Here is a 16,775-nt window from a genome sequence, read left to right as displayed (position 1 = left end):
TCGGTTAGGCCTTACTTGCCCTAGGCGCGAGTACTGGCACTGATCTAAGTCTTCCTCACCCCAGGTGTGAGTGCAGGCGACTAGGGTTTGAAAAGCCAGGGGTGCTAGTAAGACCAAGAGAGGGAAAGGAAAGATTTTGACAAATGTCCTTACCCACTTGGAATACACCAATATTGGCCCAGTAAGGCTCTTAGTTCGAAACCCTTCTCACCCCAGGAGTGAGGCAGGGAATGAACGACCCAATCCGCCGAAGGGTGATGACCTTGGGGAAGGTAAGAGGGGTTAGCGAGAAACACTTTTCTTTCCCCAAAACGAGGCATCACCTCGAGCGATCGATGTCAAAGTCCTTTATGCACTTAGCGCTAGAGCGACAGAGAAGCTAAGTGAAGACCAAAGAACGATGACTGATGAGTCGTCAGTGATTGGCTAGTGGTGCAAAGCAGCGCACAAGAGCTGTTAAAGACAAAGCTAAGGAAGTTGTTGGTCGCGTTCAAATTAGAGGCCAAGATCAAAGAGTACAAGACCGCGCTAAACCTAAGCTAGCTAACAGTTAGTCGTGTGCAGAAAGAAAGGTGAAGCTCAAGAAAGTACAAGAGAAGAAGCTTATAGCTGAAACGAGTATGTATTCACATCGAGTTTCATACAGATTCCAAGTACAAAAAGTTGTGCAAAAGTATAAATTTACAAAAAAGAGAAGAGCTCAAGGAGGAGGGGTGAGCTTTCCGTCTACCACTTCGTGATAAATGCTGAATTGCGAGAGGTCCAAGTCTGGGAGAACGCATCGGATCTGCTCGAGCGCCAGCTCGAATCCGTCAGTAAGGGCGTCAGCACCCACGTTCATAAGATCGGCTTTCTCCGCCTCCAGTTTTTGCTTTGAGGCCTCCACAGCATTTTTCTCGGTGGTAAGGGCAGCAAGGGAAGAGGCAGCTTCTTCCAATTGGCCCTTGGCTTCATACAGTTTGCCCGCCACCTCCTCGAGTTTCTTCTCCCCAGTAGCGGCCGCTTCCTTGGTGGACTTGAGCTTCCCCACTAATTGAGAGTTCAGTTGGCGTAGAGAGGAGGTCTCGGCCCGCAGCTGCACCACCTCGCAGTCCAGTGAGTTTACGGCTTGCCCCATCAAGATCTCAGTCTTGATGGTCTCTTGGACCTGCGCTAGGTACTCCCTCCTAGCTTTTTCCACCATGCCCCGCATCAGATCCACGGACCCTTGGGCAGCTTCGAAGTCACTTTGCAGTGACTCCCTGTCATGCTCAAGCTCCTTTACCCTCTTCTCCAGGGCTATTTGCTTGCGGTGCTGGGTGGAAAACTCCAAAGAGAGCACCATCTGCCTAGCCAGGTGCATATCCACCTGATCTCCGCTCCATTCGACGAGCTCTCGGTTGCAGATGAGCTGTCGAACCAAGGTGATGACCCGGCTGAAGTTCTCGTGGCTAGCCCCAGAGACGCTTGGTCGCGAGCTGGACCCGCCACATTCAGCAGTAGCAGCGGAGGTTGGCAGTGGTGGTGGGAGACCCCCAGAATGAGCAGAAGCGCCCCCAGCAGGAGGAGCAGATTGACCAAGAGATTGGCCTGCTGGGGGGGAGATGGTGGCTGTAGAGCTGGAGATGGCTGTTGGCGGGGAGAGGGAAGGCACGTGGGCTCTGGGGCAGGTTGAGTAGAGGGAGGAGGGGGTGAACCTTCCTCTACCTCCACCACCTCGATCTCCCCAGGTTGAAGAGATGAGGCCCCCTCAACCGCTAGCAGTTTCCTCTTGCGGTGTACAAGAGGAGAGCCAGAACTCTCCTCTTCTGTTGAGGGAGCAGCAGCAGCAGCAGCAGATGAAGGAAAGGCCTTCACCAGCTTCCTTCTTTTCTTTCCTTGCTCGGGGCCTTCAGCTGGCGCGACCGAGAGAGGAGGGGCTGCAATAGGCTCGGTGGTGGAAGAAGAGGAGCCAGTCCCCTTGGCCCCCCGGAGTTTGGCAAGCTCCAGCAAAGCTTTCCTCCTATCCTTCCCTGACATGGTATCTACATCGAAAGGAAAAAGAAGAGTTAGATGGCCTAGTTATGCAAGTAAGTCAAAATGTATGCAATCATGCATGAGAATGTGCAAGTATCCTAAGAGGCGGAAGAAGAAGAGCTACCTATGTATTTTTTCAGGGCCAACACATCGAACTCATGTTTGATGAGGAGTGCAGAGTTGTACTTGGCCCCCAGAAATAGCCCACATAGCTCGCGCTCGTAGGGGGCCATGGCTTCGAGGTCCCGGGGTTTTCTGAACTCCACCGTAGGGACCCAGTAGAGGGGGTACCCCTCGAGCAACGTTGGACTTTGTGGGGTGGCAGATATCATGTAGAACCTGCCTTTCCAATCTTTGAAGGATTGCTGATACAGGCCCAAGAGCACCCGTCCAGCAACCCCGTTCAGACTAACCCAGGACCTGTCCCCAGGGTTCTTCGCCTCGAAGAAATAGAGGAACACGTCCACGGAGGCGTTATGCCCGAAGTAGTTGCAGAGAATTTCAAATGCCCGGATGAAAGCCCAGGCATTTGGATGGAGTTGGCAGGGCGCGACGTTCAACTCCATCATCAGCTCCTTCTCGAAAAAGGTGAATGGCAGGCGTAGCTTCAACCTTTTGAAGATGGCAGAGTAGACGAAGACGAAGGGCACCCCATTGGTGGCCCTATCATCCGCGCAGATGGGCATCCCTCGAGGAGGGATGCGGATTTGGATGTTGAAATCGTTTTCCCTGTCGATGGCGCAGGAAGGCTCATCGGGGTTGTTGCTCAGCAGGGATGTGAGGTGGCCCTGGGGCAGTAGGGTGGAGGTTTCGGCAAGCAACGCCAGGGGGGCCCAGTCGTAGACCCTGGCGTTGTCATGGTAGGAGGTTGCAACGGGTGGTGGTGGAGCTGGCGCACTTGCGGAAGGCTGTGCACCAGAAGACGAGGCAATAATGCGGGCGGTTTGTTTCAAGCGAGCCATCGCGAGATAGCTGCAATGGAGAAAAAACGAAAAGTCAGAATGAATGGAAGAAGAGGGAATGATGAATGGTTCGGTGAAAACAGAGAAGGGGAAGGAGAAAGAAATGCCCAGGTGAAAAGAGGAGGAAGGAGAAGCAGAAATCAGAGCAAGAACGCGAAAAACCCTAGCGCGGGTCGAGAGAGGGAAAACAGAGAAGATGAATGCATGATAACGAGAAAGATGAATGCAATCGGTAAAAATGACCTAAATAGACCCAGGAAGAAGAAAAACCATACCTTTGAATGATCGCAAGAGTCTTGAAGGTAAAAAGCGGGAAGAAGGATGGAAGTGCAGAGAGAGTTCGCAGAAAGTCTAAGAGTTGATTGAAGAAGATGGAGAAACAGTGAAGGCGCGCGCCTATTTGAAAAAGGGAAGCGCTAGCGACACACCACGCTGACCGTTGATGCGTCCACGCGTCGCAAGATTAAGGGAGGAAGTTGAAACGTTAAAGGGGCCGCACGTGAGGTGGCACGAGATGTGGCCCACATGCCATGTGGACCGAGGGCACGACCACTCAGCCTCTTCGCTGAGAACGAGTTCACAGCTCGAGACTAGGGGGCTTGTGATCCGGTCGGTCATCGGTAGTCAATGACGTCAGCAGAAGATAACCACGTGGACCACTCGCAGGGTGACACGTTGACCAGGTGACAGATAGATCAGGGTGAACGTGATCGGTTGTCAGTAAACAAGTGACCACCGATAGATCGGGCGGCAGAGAAGTCAGGGGACAGATCACCCAGAACGGTGATCGGTGGTCAGTAACCAAGTGGCCACCAACAGACCCGTTCCCAGATGAACGCCTGGGGCAGAACGCGAGAAGCAATAGAGCACTGATCAGTCATCGGGTGCATGGTCATCGGGGTCTCGTGTTACACGCAGTTAAACTGGGACTGAGGTTCCCAGCGAGAGCGTTACGCATGGACCTCGCATGAGCACATCTCAGGGAATCGTGCACGAGAGTGGCCTGAGGGAGCTAGTAAACCGGTCAGTGATTGGTGATTCCCTCAACCCATTACGTGCGTGACACCGTGAAGGGTAAGCCGTCTACGCAGAGAGCAACGCTTGGTGAGTGTGCCTAGACCAGCCACACCTGGCGTTCTCCTGAGAGTATGCGATTTACCCAGATGGAAGAAATATGCTAAGTTACTCCGCAAGGGAATAACTTAGCGCACAAAGAGAAGCGCTAGAGCCCTTCAAGTAGTGACACGTGTATGGTTAGATGTGAGTCGCATGCCTCCACGTGTCATCATCTGAGAAGGGCGCGGTCCAGATAAAGGTGCACTCCGTACCGCTAAAAGGTACAGACAAGCGCAGCCAAGCGCAGAGACGCGCCGACACGCACAGACACTCACACTCTACTGATTCTGGAGGTACGTTGTCTCTGAAAAGCATAACAGGGTTCTGACACATGCCAGAGGGGCATAACAGAATTCTGTGAGGCCCAGATACAGAGAGAGGCATAAAAGAGAATCAGGGTGAGATTCAGAGAGGAGATAGAAAAAAAGAGAGCAAGAGTTTTCACACACACTACTAGTTTTTCTCATTGGTGGTTCTGTGATCTAACTTGATCGTCGGAGTGCAAATGGCCGCTAGAGGCGCCGTCTGTGTGTTTTGCAGGTCGCGTTTGGAGATCCTAGAGAAGGTTCTGAGGGTGATTTTGCAGATAACACAGTCGCGTAGACGGGGAAGAGAGTGCTACAAAGCGATTCCTCCACGTTCTAGTTGTCGGCAGGATCAGAACGGTTCAGGGAAAATTCCCTTTCCTGAACGTATGGACTATCATTGACTAATCAGTGGTGTTGACCCTCACCACCTATGCGCCAAAGAGATTAACAAATTCTTTCAACGTTTCCCCCTGATACTGCCTCACATCAAAAAGATCATAAGAAACGGGTGGGGGAGCGCAGTTCGCGATGTACTGTTCCCTGAACAATTGCGACAGCTAAGCAAACGAAGTCACGTGGCCATCTGGGAGACTGATGAACCAGTCCATCGCCACCCCCACCAACGTGCTCATAAACAACTTGCACCTCACGACATCAGAACCACCAACGAACATCATCTGCGTGTGAAACGCAGTGAGGTGCGCCTCGGGATCTTCCACTCCAGTGAACGTAGCCTTCGGCCCTACGAACGTGGATGGTATTACTGCATCCATGATTGCCTACGAGAAGGGCATGGGGAACTCCCGGGGAGGCGTAAAGCATTCTTGATCCTCTGTTTCACGACTCCCAGGCTGGTTGCGCAACCCGCGACGTAACTCCTCGTTAATGCGGTGCAACTATTCGTTTCTGGCTTGCAAAGCTGCAAGATCTAGCTGGATGCACTCCTCCTCCGCCCTCGACGTCGCCATCGCCTCCTGAAGGCCCTGCATCATCCCCATCACCTGCTGCAAGGTCAAGGCCTCATTCCTTGCACACGCTGTAGCACTTTGCCTGGTATTCCTCATCCTTAGATGTTTCTTGGAGAATCTTGAACTGTTTTATCGAATCTTGAACTTTCTTCGGTAAATCGGAGCAAACCTTGAGTATTCTTTTCGAACCTTTCAAGAATCTTGAAAAACCTTTATGAATTTCCACAACTCTCACTATATCTTCTACTTCCTGCGGTGGGACAGATGTTTTAGAACGGCCACACGGTGGGCGCCAAATGTTTCGGTCGGTTGACTTGGATCACCTTCGTGCGTATCTACGAACTGCGCTTCTGGAGCCCCTTCGCTTTTGTTCTAGCGTTCTCCTTCCTCCGCCGTGAGCACCCGAAACAGAGAGAAAAATGGCGCCCTCGCGGTCGTTTGCACTTCGACGATCAAGTCAGCTATTGGACAGGAAACACCAAACACCTCTCGTCGCAGACATCGTAAGATCAATGTCCAGAGAAAAGTGTAACTGAATTCTCTCAAATGAGTGAACTAGTATGCGAATGTGTGAAAACGTACCTTGTTCTATTTACCGTAAAACCTTATATACCTTCCCAGTGTTCTTGTCCACGTGTCAGCCTGAGACTTGCGTATTTTGTGGGTGCTTCTTAGCAACATCGTTCCCAGTCTTAGGGTCTTCTCAGTGTGTAGGATTGCCCTGTCGAAGTGCAACTCGCGCGGAGGTGACTGCATGGGTGCCAACTCATGCGCCCATTCTCTGAGTCACTCACCCTGGAGTACCCTGCCCTCCTCACGTGCCATTCATGCAGATCACCTTCTGGGACATGACCTCTTCATGGGTCGTTTCTGTCCCAGTGGCTTTCCAACGGTGGTGTGTACTGCCGCGTCCCTACACCTCATGCACAGATCCTTCGTGAGTCGGGTCTCTCCCTTCAAGTACTGGGGGTGTGGTTTGAGAACCACCTTTCTTTATCTTTTGCTACTGTATGGGATGTCGAGGCCCGAGGTCTCCACGCCCTTACCGTGCCCCCTCCTACCGTGTCGTCTCCTACTGTGTTTACTCCTACTGTGTCGCCTCCTCCACAGTTGTTCTTGCTCGCGGGTATCAGGAGGGGACACTTCCCTAGCCTGTCAAAACGTCGCAAACGCCTTTATCATGCTGAGCCTAAGCGACGCCCGAGGCCGGTCAACGCCCTAGGTGTGGACCTTCAAGAAAAATCCTTCCTGTCCTGCAGTACTTTCTAATGGATTCGTCTCTCGGGGTCCCACCATGTTGACTTTGGTCAACGCCCGAGGACCTACGATACATCTTCCTCTATAGTCTTGCTTCATTTGATGGATCTACCCCCTTTGAATAATAGGACCTGTCCTTAAGCAAAAATATATTACCTGCAAAATGATGAGTGGACATATAGGAATTGGGGTGCCTTTCAAAATTGTACCGCCCTGGTGGTCAGATGCGATGACGTGGCATCCTGTTACAGTGTAGGCGTGTTGACAAGGCGCCAGGTTGACAGTTGGGAAGGAAGTCGGGAGGCCCGTGTAGTCGCCGATAGTTAAGTTGGCGCGTTCCGATCTCTAGCTTACCAGGGTAGGCGATCGCCAGGTTGAGGACGAAGTCGCCAGATGCAGACTCAGGCGACCAGGCAGTCGGAGATCGCCAGAACAAGCACATCGCCGAAGTTAAAGGAGAAGCAGATTATGAAGGCGGCCGGCGAGACCACAGGGAAGGTGTATGAAGGCCCTACCTCGCCAGTTTTAGTAGAGATCGCACTCCTGAGTTAGCTATGCACTGGGCAGTACCATGCATAGGTAGCTTAGCCAAAATGAGAGTAGAAGCAGCGCCAAGTCAGTGAGCTTCCAGATGATGGCACGTGTACGGTTGGATGCAGGCCACGTGTCCAAGCCTGTAACTGCCAGGAGAGAGAAAACCACCAGGTATATAAGAGTTCCTAACAGATTTTCTAAGGTACGCACGTTCAGTTCATACACTTTACGCTTGCGAGTGACAGAGCTGTTTGTGAGAGAGGTTTGCACGGTTCCAGTCCTTAGTATTTGGTGATACCGTCACTGACTTGAGCGTCGGAGTGCGATCGGCCGCAGCGGCGCCGTATCGTTTCTTTGCAGGTTCTTGAGATAGATCCAGAGGAGGAACGAAAGTGAGAAGCGGCGCGCACGTCGATCCTTTGACGAGGCATTCTCCAGCGCTCCGGTCAACAGGCAGGATCATCAGGCGCCCACCGTGGGGCCGTGTAAAACGTGCTCCCATCCACAGCGTGAGTTCGTGGAGGTTTTGAGGTTTTCTGCGCGGGTTGTGTGCTGGTGCAACCGTCGTTCTTGGTTTCTCTGAGTTTTGTTCGGTGAAGTTGTGTTTTAAACCATTCATTCAGCTTTTCGATCGGTGGATTCGAGTGCTTTCGAGTGGTTGTTTGGTTCGCGGGGAAACGGTGGTTTTTGGTGAAGCTGCGATTTTCTTCGAAGGTTCGCGGTGTTCTTGAAGTTCTTGCGCAGTTTCTTGAATCTTCTCCGATCGGTCGCTAGTTCGTTCGTGGTTGAAGTGTTATTTGCTGTATTTCTGTGGTTCGCTGAAGTTGATGAGAAAGATGAGGAGCAATCGTTCCAGTCCTGTGGCTCCCGTCGCAGCTGAAAGCGACGCCGCCATGACCATGGCGCAGATGGCAGAAATGATGCGCTCATTGCAGGCCACTGTAGAAGCCTCGCGCGTCGAGCAGGCGAGGATACATGAAGACCTGGTCGCCTCTCGCGCCAGGAACGAGGAGCTCAGTAAAGTAGCTGAAGAGCTACGTCGAGCTCTTCAGGAGCAGCAGGTTCGTTCTTCCGCTGAAGAGGTGGCACCGTCGACGCCGCCTCGTGTTTTCCCAATGCCTTTCATTCAGGCGATTACCGATACGCCAATTCCCACGAGCGTGGTCCCGGTTAAAGCTGTTTTTACTGGCGTGGAAGATCCAGAGGCTCATCTGACCACGTTCCACACACAGATGATGCTGTCAGGAGGGTCGGATACTGTCTATTGTAAGATGTTCGTGAGCACGCTCCAGGGAACGGCGATGGAGTGGTTTGTGAGCCTGCCTAATGGCCACATAACTAATTTTCAGCAGTTCTCGAAAATCTTTGTCGAGCAGTATATTGTGAACAAGGCACCGCCCAGGGTGTCCTATGACCTGTTTGATATAAGGCAGTACCACGGGGAGTCCCTCAGAGACTACCTCAATCGCTTCGGAGCGCAGATGGTCAGGTCGCCGGCCAAGGATGAAGAAATGCTGGTTTATGCCTTCAAGAAGGGCGTGCAGCCAGGGCCATTCTGCGAAGCCTTGATCAGGGCTCATCCAGCGACGTTTGCTGAAGTCAGGCGACTTGCGGTGGCTCACATCGCTGACGAGAGTGAGGTCGCCGAGAAGAGAGGCAGTGTGGCCCCCGTCAGGCCACGCGCCCAAACCAGGATCCAGCCACAGAGGGTGCTGGAGACGGCAGCGGCGGCCAGAAAGGATCAAAGGACTCGCTATCCTTATGATAGGAGAAACAAGGGAAGAAGCCAAGCGCGCCAACCGCCAGCACGCCAACAACCAGCACGCCGGGAATACAATCGCCCGCCTAAGCACAAATTTGTCATGGGACTAGCGGACCTGATCGCTATCCCTAACATATCTGCTAGGTTGAAGGCGCCCGAGAAGGTGGGTGACAAGGTGTTAGGGTCGAAGCCGGATGTCTGGTGCGAGTTCCACCAGTGCTTTGGCCACAACCTGGACTCGTGTTTGTCTTTAGGGTACCAGCTCGACGATCTGGTTAAGAGCGGGTTCCTAAACGACTATCTGCTGGACAGAAGGACCGGAGGAGCGTCGAGTTCCCAGCCGGCAGGGGGAGAAGCCCAGCAACACGAGATGCCCATCCATGGGGAAATCCACACCATTGCAGGGGGTTTCTCAGGTGGTGGATGCACCGCGTCGCAGAGGAAAAAGTACGCGCGATCGGTGATGTCATTAGACATGTTTGAAGATCACTCGCCTGAAGTGGACATTACGTTCACCAAGCAGGATCTTCGGGACGTTGTGCCTCATGACAACGATCCCATTGTTATTTCGTTGATCACGGCGGGGAGGAAGGTCCACCGAGTTCTGGTGGACCAAGGAAGTTCGGCAGACGTGATGTTCTGGCCGACTTTCACACAGTTGGAGTTGCCCCTTGACCAACTAAGGCCCTATGGAGGGTGCTTGTATGCGTTCGCTGGCGACCAGGTGGAGGTCAGGGGGTACATCGAGCTGAGAACCACGTTTACCGATGAGGCTGGGTCGAGGACGAAGAAAATCAAGTACCTCATCATAAACGCCCCTTCAGCATACAACATCCTGCTGGGAAGGCCCACTCTCAACAGGATAGGCGCAATTCCATCGACTCGGCACATGAAGGTGAAGCTGCCGTCCATGGAAGGGGTGGTAATCACGATAAAGTCTGATCAGAAGGAAGCGAAAAAGTGCTATGAAAATAGCCTGAAAAATAAAAGATCAGTGAGTTATGTCACAACCACCCCACCGCCCGGCGTGAAGCCCAGACCGCCGATAATGGAGGAGGCCGCGGGAAGGGACGTAGAGATGGTAGATGCTGCCCTGGAGGAGGAAGAGGCGCGGAATCGCCCGGAGGAAGCAAGGGAACTCGGAATCACCAAGGCGGTGATCGCCAGAGAGTCCAGGCCCAAACCCGTCGAGCAGTGGCTCGAGAAGGAGATCGGGGGAAAGGTTTTCAAGCTCGGAAGATCTCTGGAGGTCGATCTCCAGGACCAGATCGCCAAGGTGATTGAACGGCATCTGGACGCGTTTGCCTGGTCTGCTTCGGACATGCCCGGGATCGATCCCGACTTCTTGTGCCATCATCTGGCGATGGACAGCATGGTGAGACCGGTGCGGCAAAGAAGGAGGAAGTTTAATGAAGAAAGGAGGCAGGCGATCAAGGATGAAACCCAGAAACTCCTCGCTGCAGGCCACATCAGGGAAGTCCAGTACCCTGAGTGGCTGGCAAATGTCGTGCTGGTAAAGAAGAGCAACGGGAAATGGCGCATGTGCGTCGATTTCACCGACCTGAATAAGGCTTGCCCAAAGGATTCGTATCCTTTACCAAGCATTGATGCCCTAGTTGATAGTGCTGCAGGGTGCAAGCTGCTGAGTTTCCTGGACGCCTTCTCGGGCTATAATCAGATCAAGATGCATCCCATGGATGAAGAAAAAACAGCCTTCATGACGGAGAGGTCGTGCTACTGCTATAAGGTGATGCCGTTCGGGCTGAAGAACGCGGGGGCCACGTACCAGAGGCTGATGGATCGAGTACTTGCACCGATGCTGGGAAGGAACGTGCAAGCTTACGTCGATGACATGGTCGTGACCTCGCAGGAGAAAAGCAAGCACGTTGCAGACTTGGAAGAATTGTTCACGACGATCGCCAAGTTCAAGTTGAAGCTCAACCCGGAGAAATGCATTTTCGGCGTGGAGGCTGGAAAATTTTTGGGTTTTCTGTTGACTGAAAGGGGGATAGAGGCCAACCCGGACAAGTGTGCCGCCATCTTGGCAATGAGGAGCCCGACTACAGTGAAAGAAGTCCAGCAGCTGACGGGTCGGATGGCGGCCCTATCCCGCTTCGTGTCAGCGAGCGGAGAGAAGGGACATCCCTATTTCCAGTGTCTGCGGCGCAATAACAAGTTCGCTTGGACGAAAGAGTGCGAGGAAGCTTTCGTCAAGCTGAAGGAATATTTGGCGAGCCCGCCGGTTTTGTGCAAGCCACTGGCGGGAATCCCTCTCAGGTTGTATTTCGCTGTGACTGAGAGGGCGGTGAGTGCGGTGCTCGCCCAAGACCAGGATCAGGCTCAGAAGCCTATTTATTTTGTGAGCAAAGTGTTGCAGGGCCCAGAAACGAGATATCAGGCCCTGGAGAAGGCTGCTTTGGCTGTGGTATTTTCGGCGAGGAGGTTGCGCCACTATTTCCACAGTTTCACAATACTGGTGATGACTGACCTGCCCATCCAGAAGGTCTTGAAGAAACCTGACGTTGCAGGAAGAATGGTGAAGTGGGCAGTCGAGTTGTCAGAGTTTGACATTAAATATGAGCCTCGAGGACCGATCAAAGGGCAAATCTTTGCAGATTTTGTAGTCGAGCTCTCTTCAGAGGAGACGCGGGTTGAAGGAGATGATTTCCGTTGGGTACTCTCGGTGGATGGATCATCAAACCAGCAGGGTAGCGGTGCTGGAGTCATATTGGAAGGACCCAACGGCGTGCTGATCGAACAATCGTTAAGATTCGCCTTCAAAGCCAGCAACAATCAAGCAGAGTATGAGGCACTGATCACCGGGATTCTGCTGGCTAAAGAAATGGGAGCCAGAGTGCTGATGGCTAAGAGTGACTCGCTGCTAGTCACAGGGCAAGTAACAGGCGAGTTCCAGGCTAAAGATCCACAAATGGCGGCTTACTTGGCGTATGTGCAGGAATTGAAGAGTTCCTTTGCCTCTTTTGAAGTGGTGCATGTGCCCCGAGAGCAGAATGCCCGAGCTGACTTGCTTGCTAAGCTCGCCAGCTCAGGCAAGGGGGGTAGGCAGAGGACGGTGATTCAAGAAACTTTGAAGACGCCGAGGGCATTTGTAGCAGATCACCTGGTCCTTCAGATAAGCAGGTCGACGGAGAGAGCAGCGAGAAGCCATAAGTCTTTGACACAAGAAACTCTGAGATCGCCAAGGATTAGAGCATGTCGAGGAGAGAAGGTGGACGTGATGCAGGTCTGCGCCACCCATGAGCCAGACACGTGGATAACACAGTACAAGCGGTGCCTGGCGGATGGCCTCCTCCCGCTAGATCCAACAGAAGCTAGGAAGGTAAAGAAGAATTCTAGCAAGTATACATTGATTGATGGCGATCTGTACAGGTTTGGATTCACTCACCCACTCCTGGAATGCATACATGGCGAGAAGTGCACGAGGATTATGGCAGAGCTCCACGAAGGGATATGTGGAAGTCACGTCGGGGGTCGAGCTCTGGCCGCGAGGACTCTCCGTGCAGGCTACTATTGGCCATCCATGAGAGAAGATTGCAAGAAGTACGCCCAGTGCTGCAAACAATGCCAGCAGCACGCCGATTGGCACAAGGCACCTCCCGAGGAGTTGAAGTCGATCTACAGCCCTTGGCCGTTTCATACTTGGGGAATCGACATCCTGGGGCCTTTCCCGCTGGCGATCAGGCAGATGAAGTACTTGGTGGTGGCGATTGAGTATTTCACCAAGTGGATTGAAGCAGAACCAGTGGCCCAGATCACCGCGCACAAGATCGAAGGCTTCGTATGGAAGAATATTGTGTGCCGGTTTGGAGTGCCTAAGCGCCTGGTATCAGATAATGGGACTCAGTTTGCGAGCCACCTGTTGAAGAAGCTTTGCGAAGGGGTCGGAATTCAGCAAGTGTTTGCATCCGTCGAGCACCCTCAGACTAATGGCCAGGTGGAATCGGCTAACCGGGTATTGCTGAGAGGTTTGAAGAGAAGGCTCGAGAAAGCCAAGGGAAGTTGGGCTGAGGAGGTACCCCGAATAGTTTGGGCATACCACACCACCGAGCAGTCAGGAACCCATGAGACCCCGTTTAGCTTGGTCTATGGGTGTGATGCCATGATCCCAGTCGAGATTCAGGAGAGCTCGCCGAGATTCCAGAACTTTGTGGAGGAAGACTCGAATGAAGAGCGAAGACTGAACCTGGATCTGCTGGATGAAGTCAGGGAGGAGGCAAGGCTGAAGGCTGAGGCGGTGAAGAGAAGGGTCGAGCGAAGGTACAACTCAAAGGTGATGCCAAGGCAGTTTAGAGAAGGCAATCTGGTGATGAGAAAGGCCAACCAGTACGAGATGGAGAACAAGCTATCACCCAAGTGGACTGGACCGTTCAGAATCACCGAGGCACTCGGGAACGGAGCCTATCGCTTGGAGACGTTGGAGGGGGGGCGATTCCTCGTACCTGGAACGCCACACACCTGAAGTTGTACTATAGCTAAGAGCTTTGTAAGTAAAGACAAACACAAATATTACATTGCAATGTCTCTGTAAAAACAGTTTTAAGGGGGCACTCTTTTTTCCCTAAGGAGGGTTTTTAATGAGGCCACCCAATGAAAGAAGAGTTTTCAAAGTATACGGTGTTTTCAGATTGCATATGTGTTATTTCCAAAAGTTTCGAAGAAAGACCTTGTCATTCGTACATGATTTAAGGCACGAAAAGATGTGTCGCATGTTTTCTAAAGTTTTAAAGTCCTCATCGTTTTTCGGCGATTAGAGGCACCAGTTAAGTTTTTAAAGTCCTCATCGTTTTTCGGCGATTTGAGGCGCCAGTTAAGGTTTTAAAGTCCTCATCGTTTTTCGGCGATTTGAGGCGCCAGTTAAGGTTTTAAAGTCCTCATCGTTTTTCGGCGATCGGAGGCACCAGATGGAAGACCCCAACGCCCTCGCGCGTTTTGAGGCAAGTTAAAGACCTCCTCGCCGTTGAGCGAGTGCAGGCGAGAAAGAGAAAAAGTCCTCCGTGTTTCTGGGAGCGAGAAGATGTAACTCCCGGGGCAACGTAGAGGCAAGTTAAAGACCTCCTCGCCGTTGAGCGAGTGCAGGCGAGAAAGAAAAAAAGTCCTCCGTGTTTCTGGGAGCGAGAAGATGTAACTCCCGGGGCAACGTAGAGGCAAGTTAAAGACCTCCTCGCCGTTGAGCGGGCGCAGGCGAGAAAGGTCCTCAGTGCATCCGGGGGGAGGAGATGTACGCCCTGGGCAAGTTGAGGCACCGGATAAAGTCCTTATCGCCGTTGTGCGAACTAAGGCGCATCAAAGACCTCCTCGCCGTCGAGCGAGTGCAGGCGTGAGAAAGAAAAGGTCCTCAGTGCATCCAGGGGGGAGGAGATGTACACCCTGGGCAAGTTGAGGCACCTGATAAAGTCCTTCTCGCCGTTGAGCGAGTTAAGGCCGTTTCAAGTCCTTCTCGCCTGTGCGCGAGTATAGGCAAGATAAAATCCTTCTCGTCTTGAACGAGTTCAGGTATGGCGAAGAGGGTGGAAGAAGCTTGAAAGGTGGCTAAGGTAGGTTCGAAGAGAACGCCTAGCCAGCCAGTCTTTAGCTCTGAGGTTCAGGGGAGGTAAAGGAAGGACCCAAGGGGCATTTCTGTCTCGGATAAAGAGATGACTGCCAAAGCCTGAGGCTAAGGAAAGTTGGTGCTGCCAAGAGGTCTTGGCGATCGGGAAAAGATTGAAAGACCTGTTTGGTAAAGCAGGACGAGCGGGACGTTGCTTGAACCAATGATTGAGTTACAGTTCATTGCTTGGAATTTTTCTTACGATCAGGTTAGTGCCTCAGGGGTACAAGTTGTTTAAAGCGATTATTACTTAAGTTTGAATTGGCTCGAAGCAGTTACGCCAAAGGTCATGTTTGCAAAATCGCTAAGTTAAACGCAGCAGAGTTAACATACAAAGAAAGTAAAGCGCTCAAGAGAAGTCAGAAGACATATCCAAATTTTGCTATTGAAGTAAATGGCTGTTCAAAATACATGTGCAAGAGTTTTTACAAGATAAATACAAGCGAATTCATAAAGAGGCAGATGGGGTAGAGTTGGTTGAGCCTTCGGCGGGAACGACTTTCCCATCTACCACTTCGTTGTCTAACGACACCATGCTAAGGTCAAGATCAGGGAAGAGGCATGCAAACTGTTCTCGAGCGGCATCAAACCCAGCAACCAGAATCTGAGCAGAGCTTAGCTTAAGTTCTTCGATTTGCTTTTGAAATCCTTCAACTTGCTGTTTAAGCTCCTTGTTCTGCTGCTCCAGCTCTTCGACCTGTTTTTGGAGTTGTTTGTTGGTCTCTTGAGCTTGGAGAAGGTCGTCAGCCACCTTCTTAGATTCTATTTGAGCCTGGGCCAACTCGGCAGCCACCTTCACCTTCTCTTTGTTGGCCTCGGAGAGATCAGCCATGGCGTCGTCTCTTGCTTTCTCTACTTGCCCAAGTAGCTTCTCGCGGTCGATCGACCTCTGCTCCAGCTTCTGTACCTTGTCGGCATTGGCTTGAATTGAGCCTCCAGGTTGCTCGCCTTGGTACGCAGAGGCACGATTCTGCTTTCAAGTTCGACCTTTTCTTGGGCAAGTTCGTGGACCTTGCGGCGCAGGTCGACAGCTTCCTTGCGCGCAAGCCTGAGCTCGGTGTTTAGGGCATCCTCTACTCGAGAATGTTCCATTTCCGCGAGCGTCAGGCTGAATGACACCTTTTCCACCTCGACCTTCATCGTGCTGTTCTCGGTCTTGAGGTTGTAGATGTCATCCTGTAGCCGCCTGGTGGAGCTCTCCACAGCTCTCGTTATGATTGATGGGATATCCTCTGCAATAGTTTTGAGTTTCGCGGTCAGAGGTTCCCACATCCTCGTCACCTCGAGGGAAAGATTTGCAGCTTGGAGAGGCGCCAGGGGGGCTTGTTGAGGGTTCTCGTCGCCGCCTTCCTTAGCAACATTTTCGGTGTTTGCTTCTCGGCGCGGCGACGCAATCGGGGACTCGGTGATTAGGATTGGAGAGGTGTGAGCGACCTCATCCCCGATTGGAACGACTCCTGCAGCTGAGGTGTTGGAAGGAGGGCCCCCTCCTGCTGATATATGGGGAGTAGAAGCGCTCGGGGGGTCCTCTAAGAAGTTTGGCTCTTGGGCCTCAGTTGCAGGTGGCGCAGTGGCCAATGGAACCGCTTGGACTGGTGGTGAAGGGGCTCTTGGCGTTGGCGATGAGGGAGGAGGGGCAGGTGTTGACGGTGGTGTTGAAGCTGGAAGAGGGGGTGGGGCAGGTGGAGAAGGTGGTGCCACCCTCCTCCTTTTTGAGACAAGGCCGTCCCCGTGACCTCGTCGTCCTCTTCCTCATCCTCTTGGACAACTTGGGGGCCTTCCGCTTGGCCTCTTAAGGACCAGTTTCTTTCGTTGGGCGGGCGCCTTAGGCGGTGATCGCCCCTGGATGATGGCCTTCTCGACCGCTGAGTTGGGAACCGTCTGGGAGCCGGTCGCCAACCCATGACTGCGGGCGAGCGCCTTTAAATCGGCGAGCATGTTCTTACCCAACATGGTGTCCTGCATGAAATGAAAGTGCATATGTTAGCTCAAGGGAGAAAGGGGTAAGTACACAAGGTAATAAGACAGCAAAGCAGGTATAATGCAGAAAAGATAAAACCAAAGCCTTGGTGTATTGCACAAGACGCCCAGAAACAATATCAGAGCAATGTGAAGATAAGGGTGCAGCGTCCTAACCTATTTGGAATTCCAACTGGTCCTCAAAGAACTCGAAGGAAATCAGGGTGGGGGTCAAGAATGTTATGTGGGCATCCGCCACCCTCTTCCAGAAGAGACAAAGGTCTCTGTCCAAGCTTCCCATGCTAT

At 52.4% G+C, this 16,775-nt stretch overlaps 1 protein-coding gene across 1 annotated transcript in view; it reads right to left on the bottom strand.

Moving 5' to 3' along the window:
* Window positions 1-603: 603 nt before the first annotated feature.
* LOC137824722 (uncharacterized) overlaps window positions 604-16,775 on the bottom strand; it is a 27,099-nt gene continuing 10,927 nt past the window's right edge. The window contains exons 2-6 of the mRNA XM_068630392.1: window positions 2,894-2,967; window positions 1,677-2,003; window positions 1,265-1,569; window positions 836-1,075; window positions 604-609 (exon numbers count right to left, since the gene is read on the bottom strand). Of these exons, the coding sequence (XP_068486493.1) occupies window positions 604-609; window positions 836-1,075; window positions 1,265-1,569; window positions 1,677-2,003; window positions 2,894-2,967 (952 nt within the window). The remainder of the gene's footprint in view (window positions 610-835; window positions 1,076-1,264; window positions 1,570-1,676; window positions 2,004-2,893; window positions 2,968-16,775) is intronic.

Source organism: Phaseolus vulgaris, chromosome 8 (assembly GCF_000499845.2).
Source record: "Phaseolus vulgaris cultivar G19833 chromosome 8, P. vulgaris v2.0, whole genome shotgun sequence".
In the NCBI taxonomy this organism is placed as follows: Eukaryota; Viridiplantae; Streptophyta; class Magnoliopsida; order Fabales; family Fabaceae; genus Phaseolus; species Phaseolus vulgaris.
This window is presented reverse-complemented; position numbering and strand designations above follow the sequence as displayed.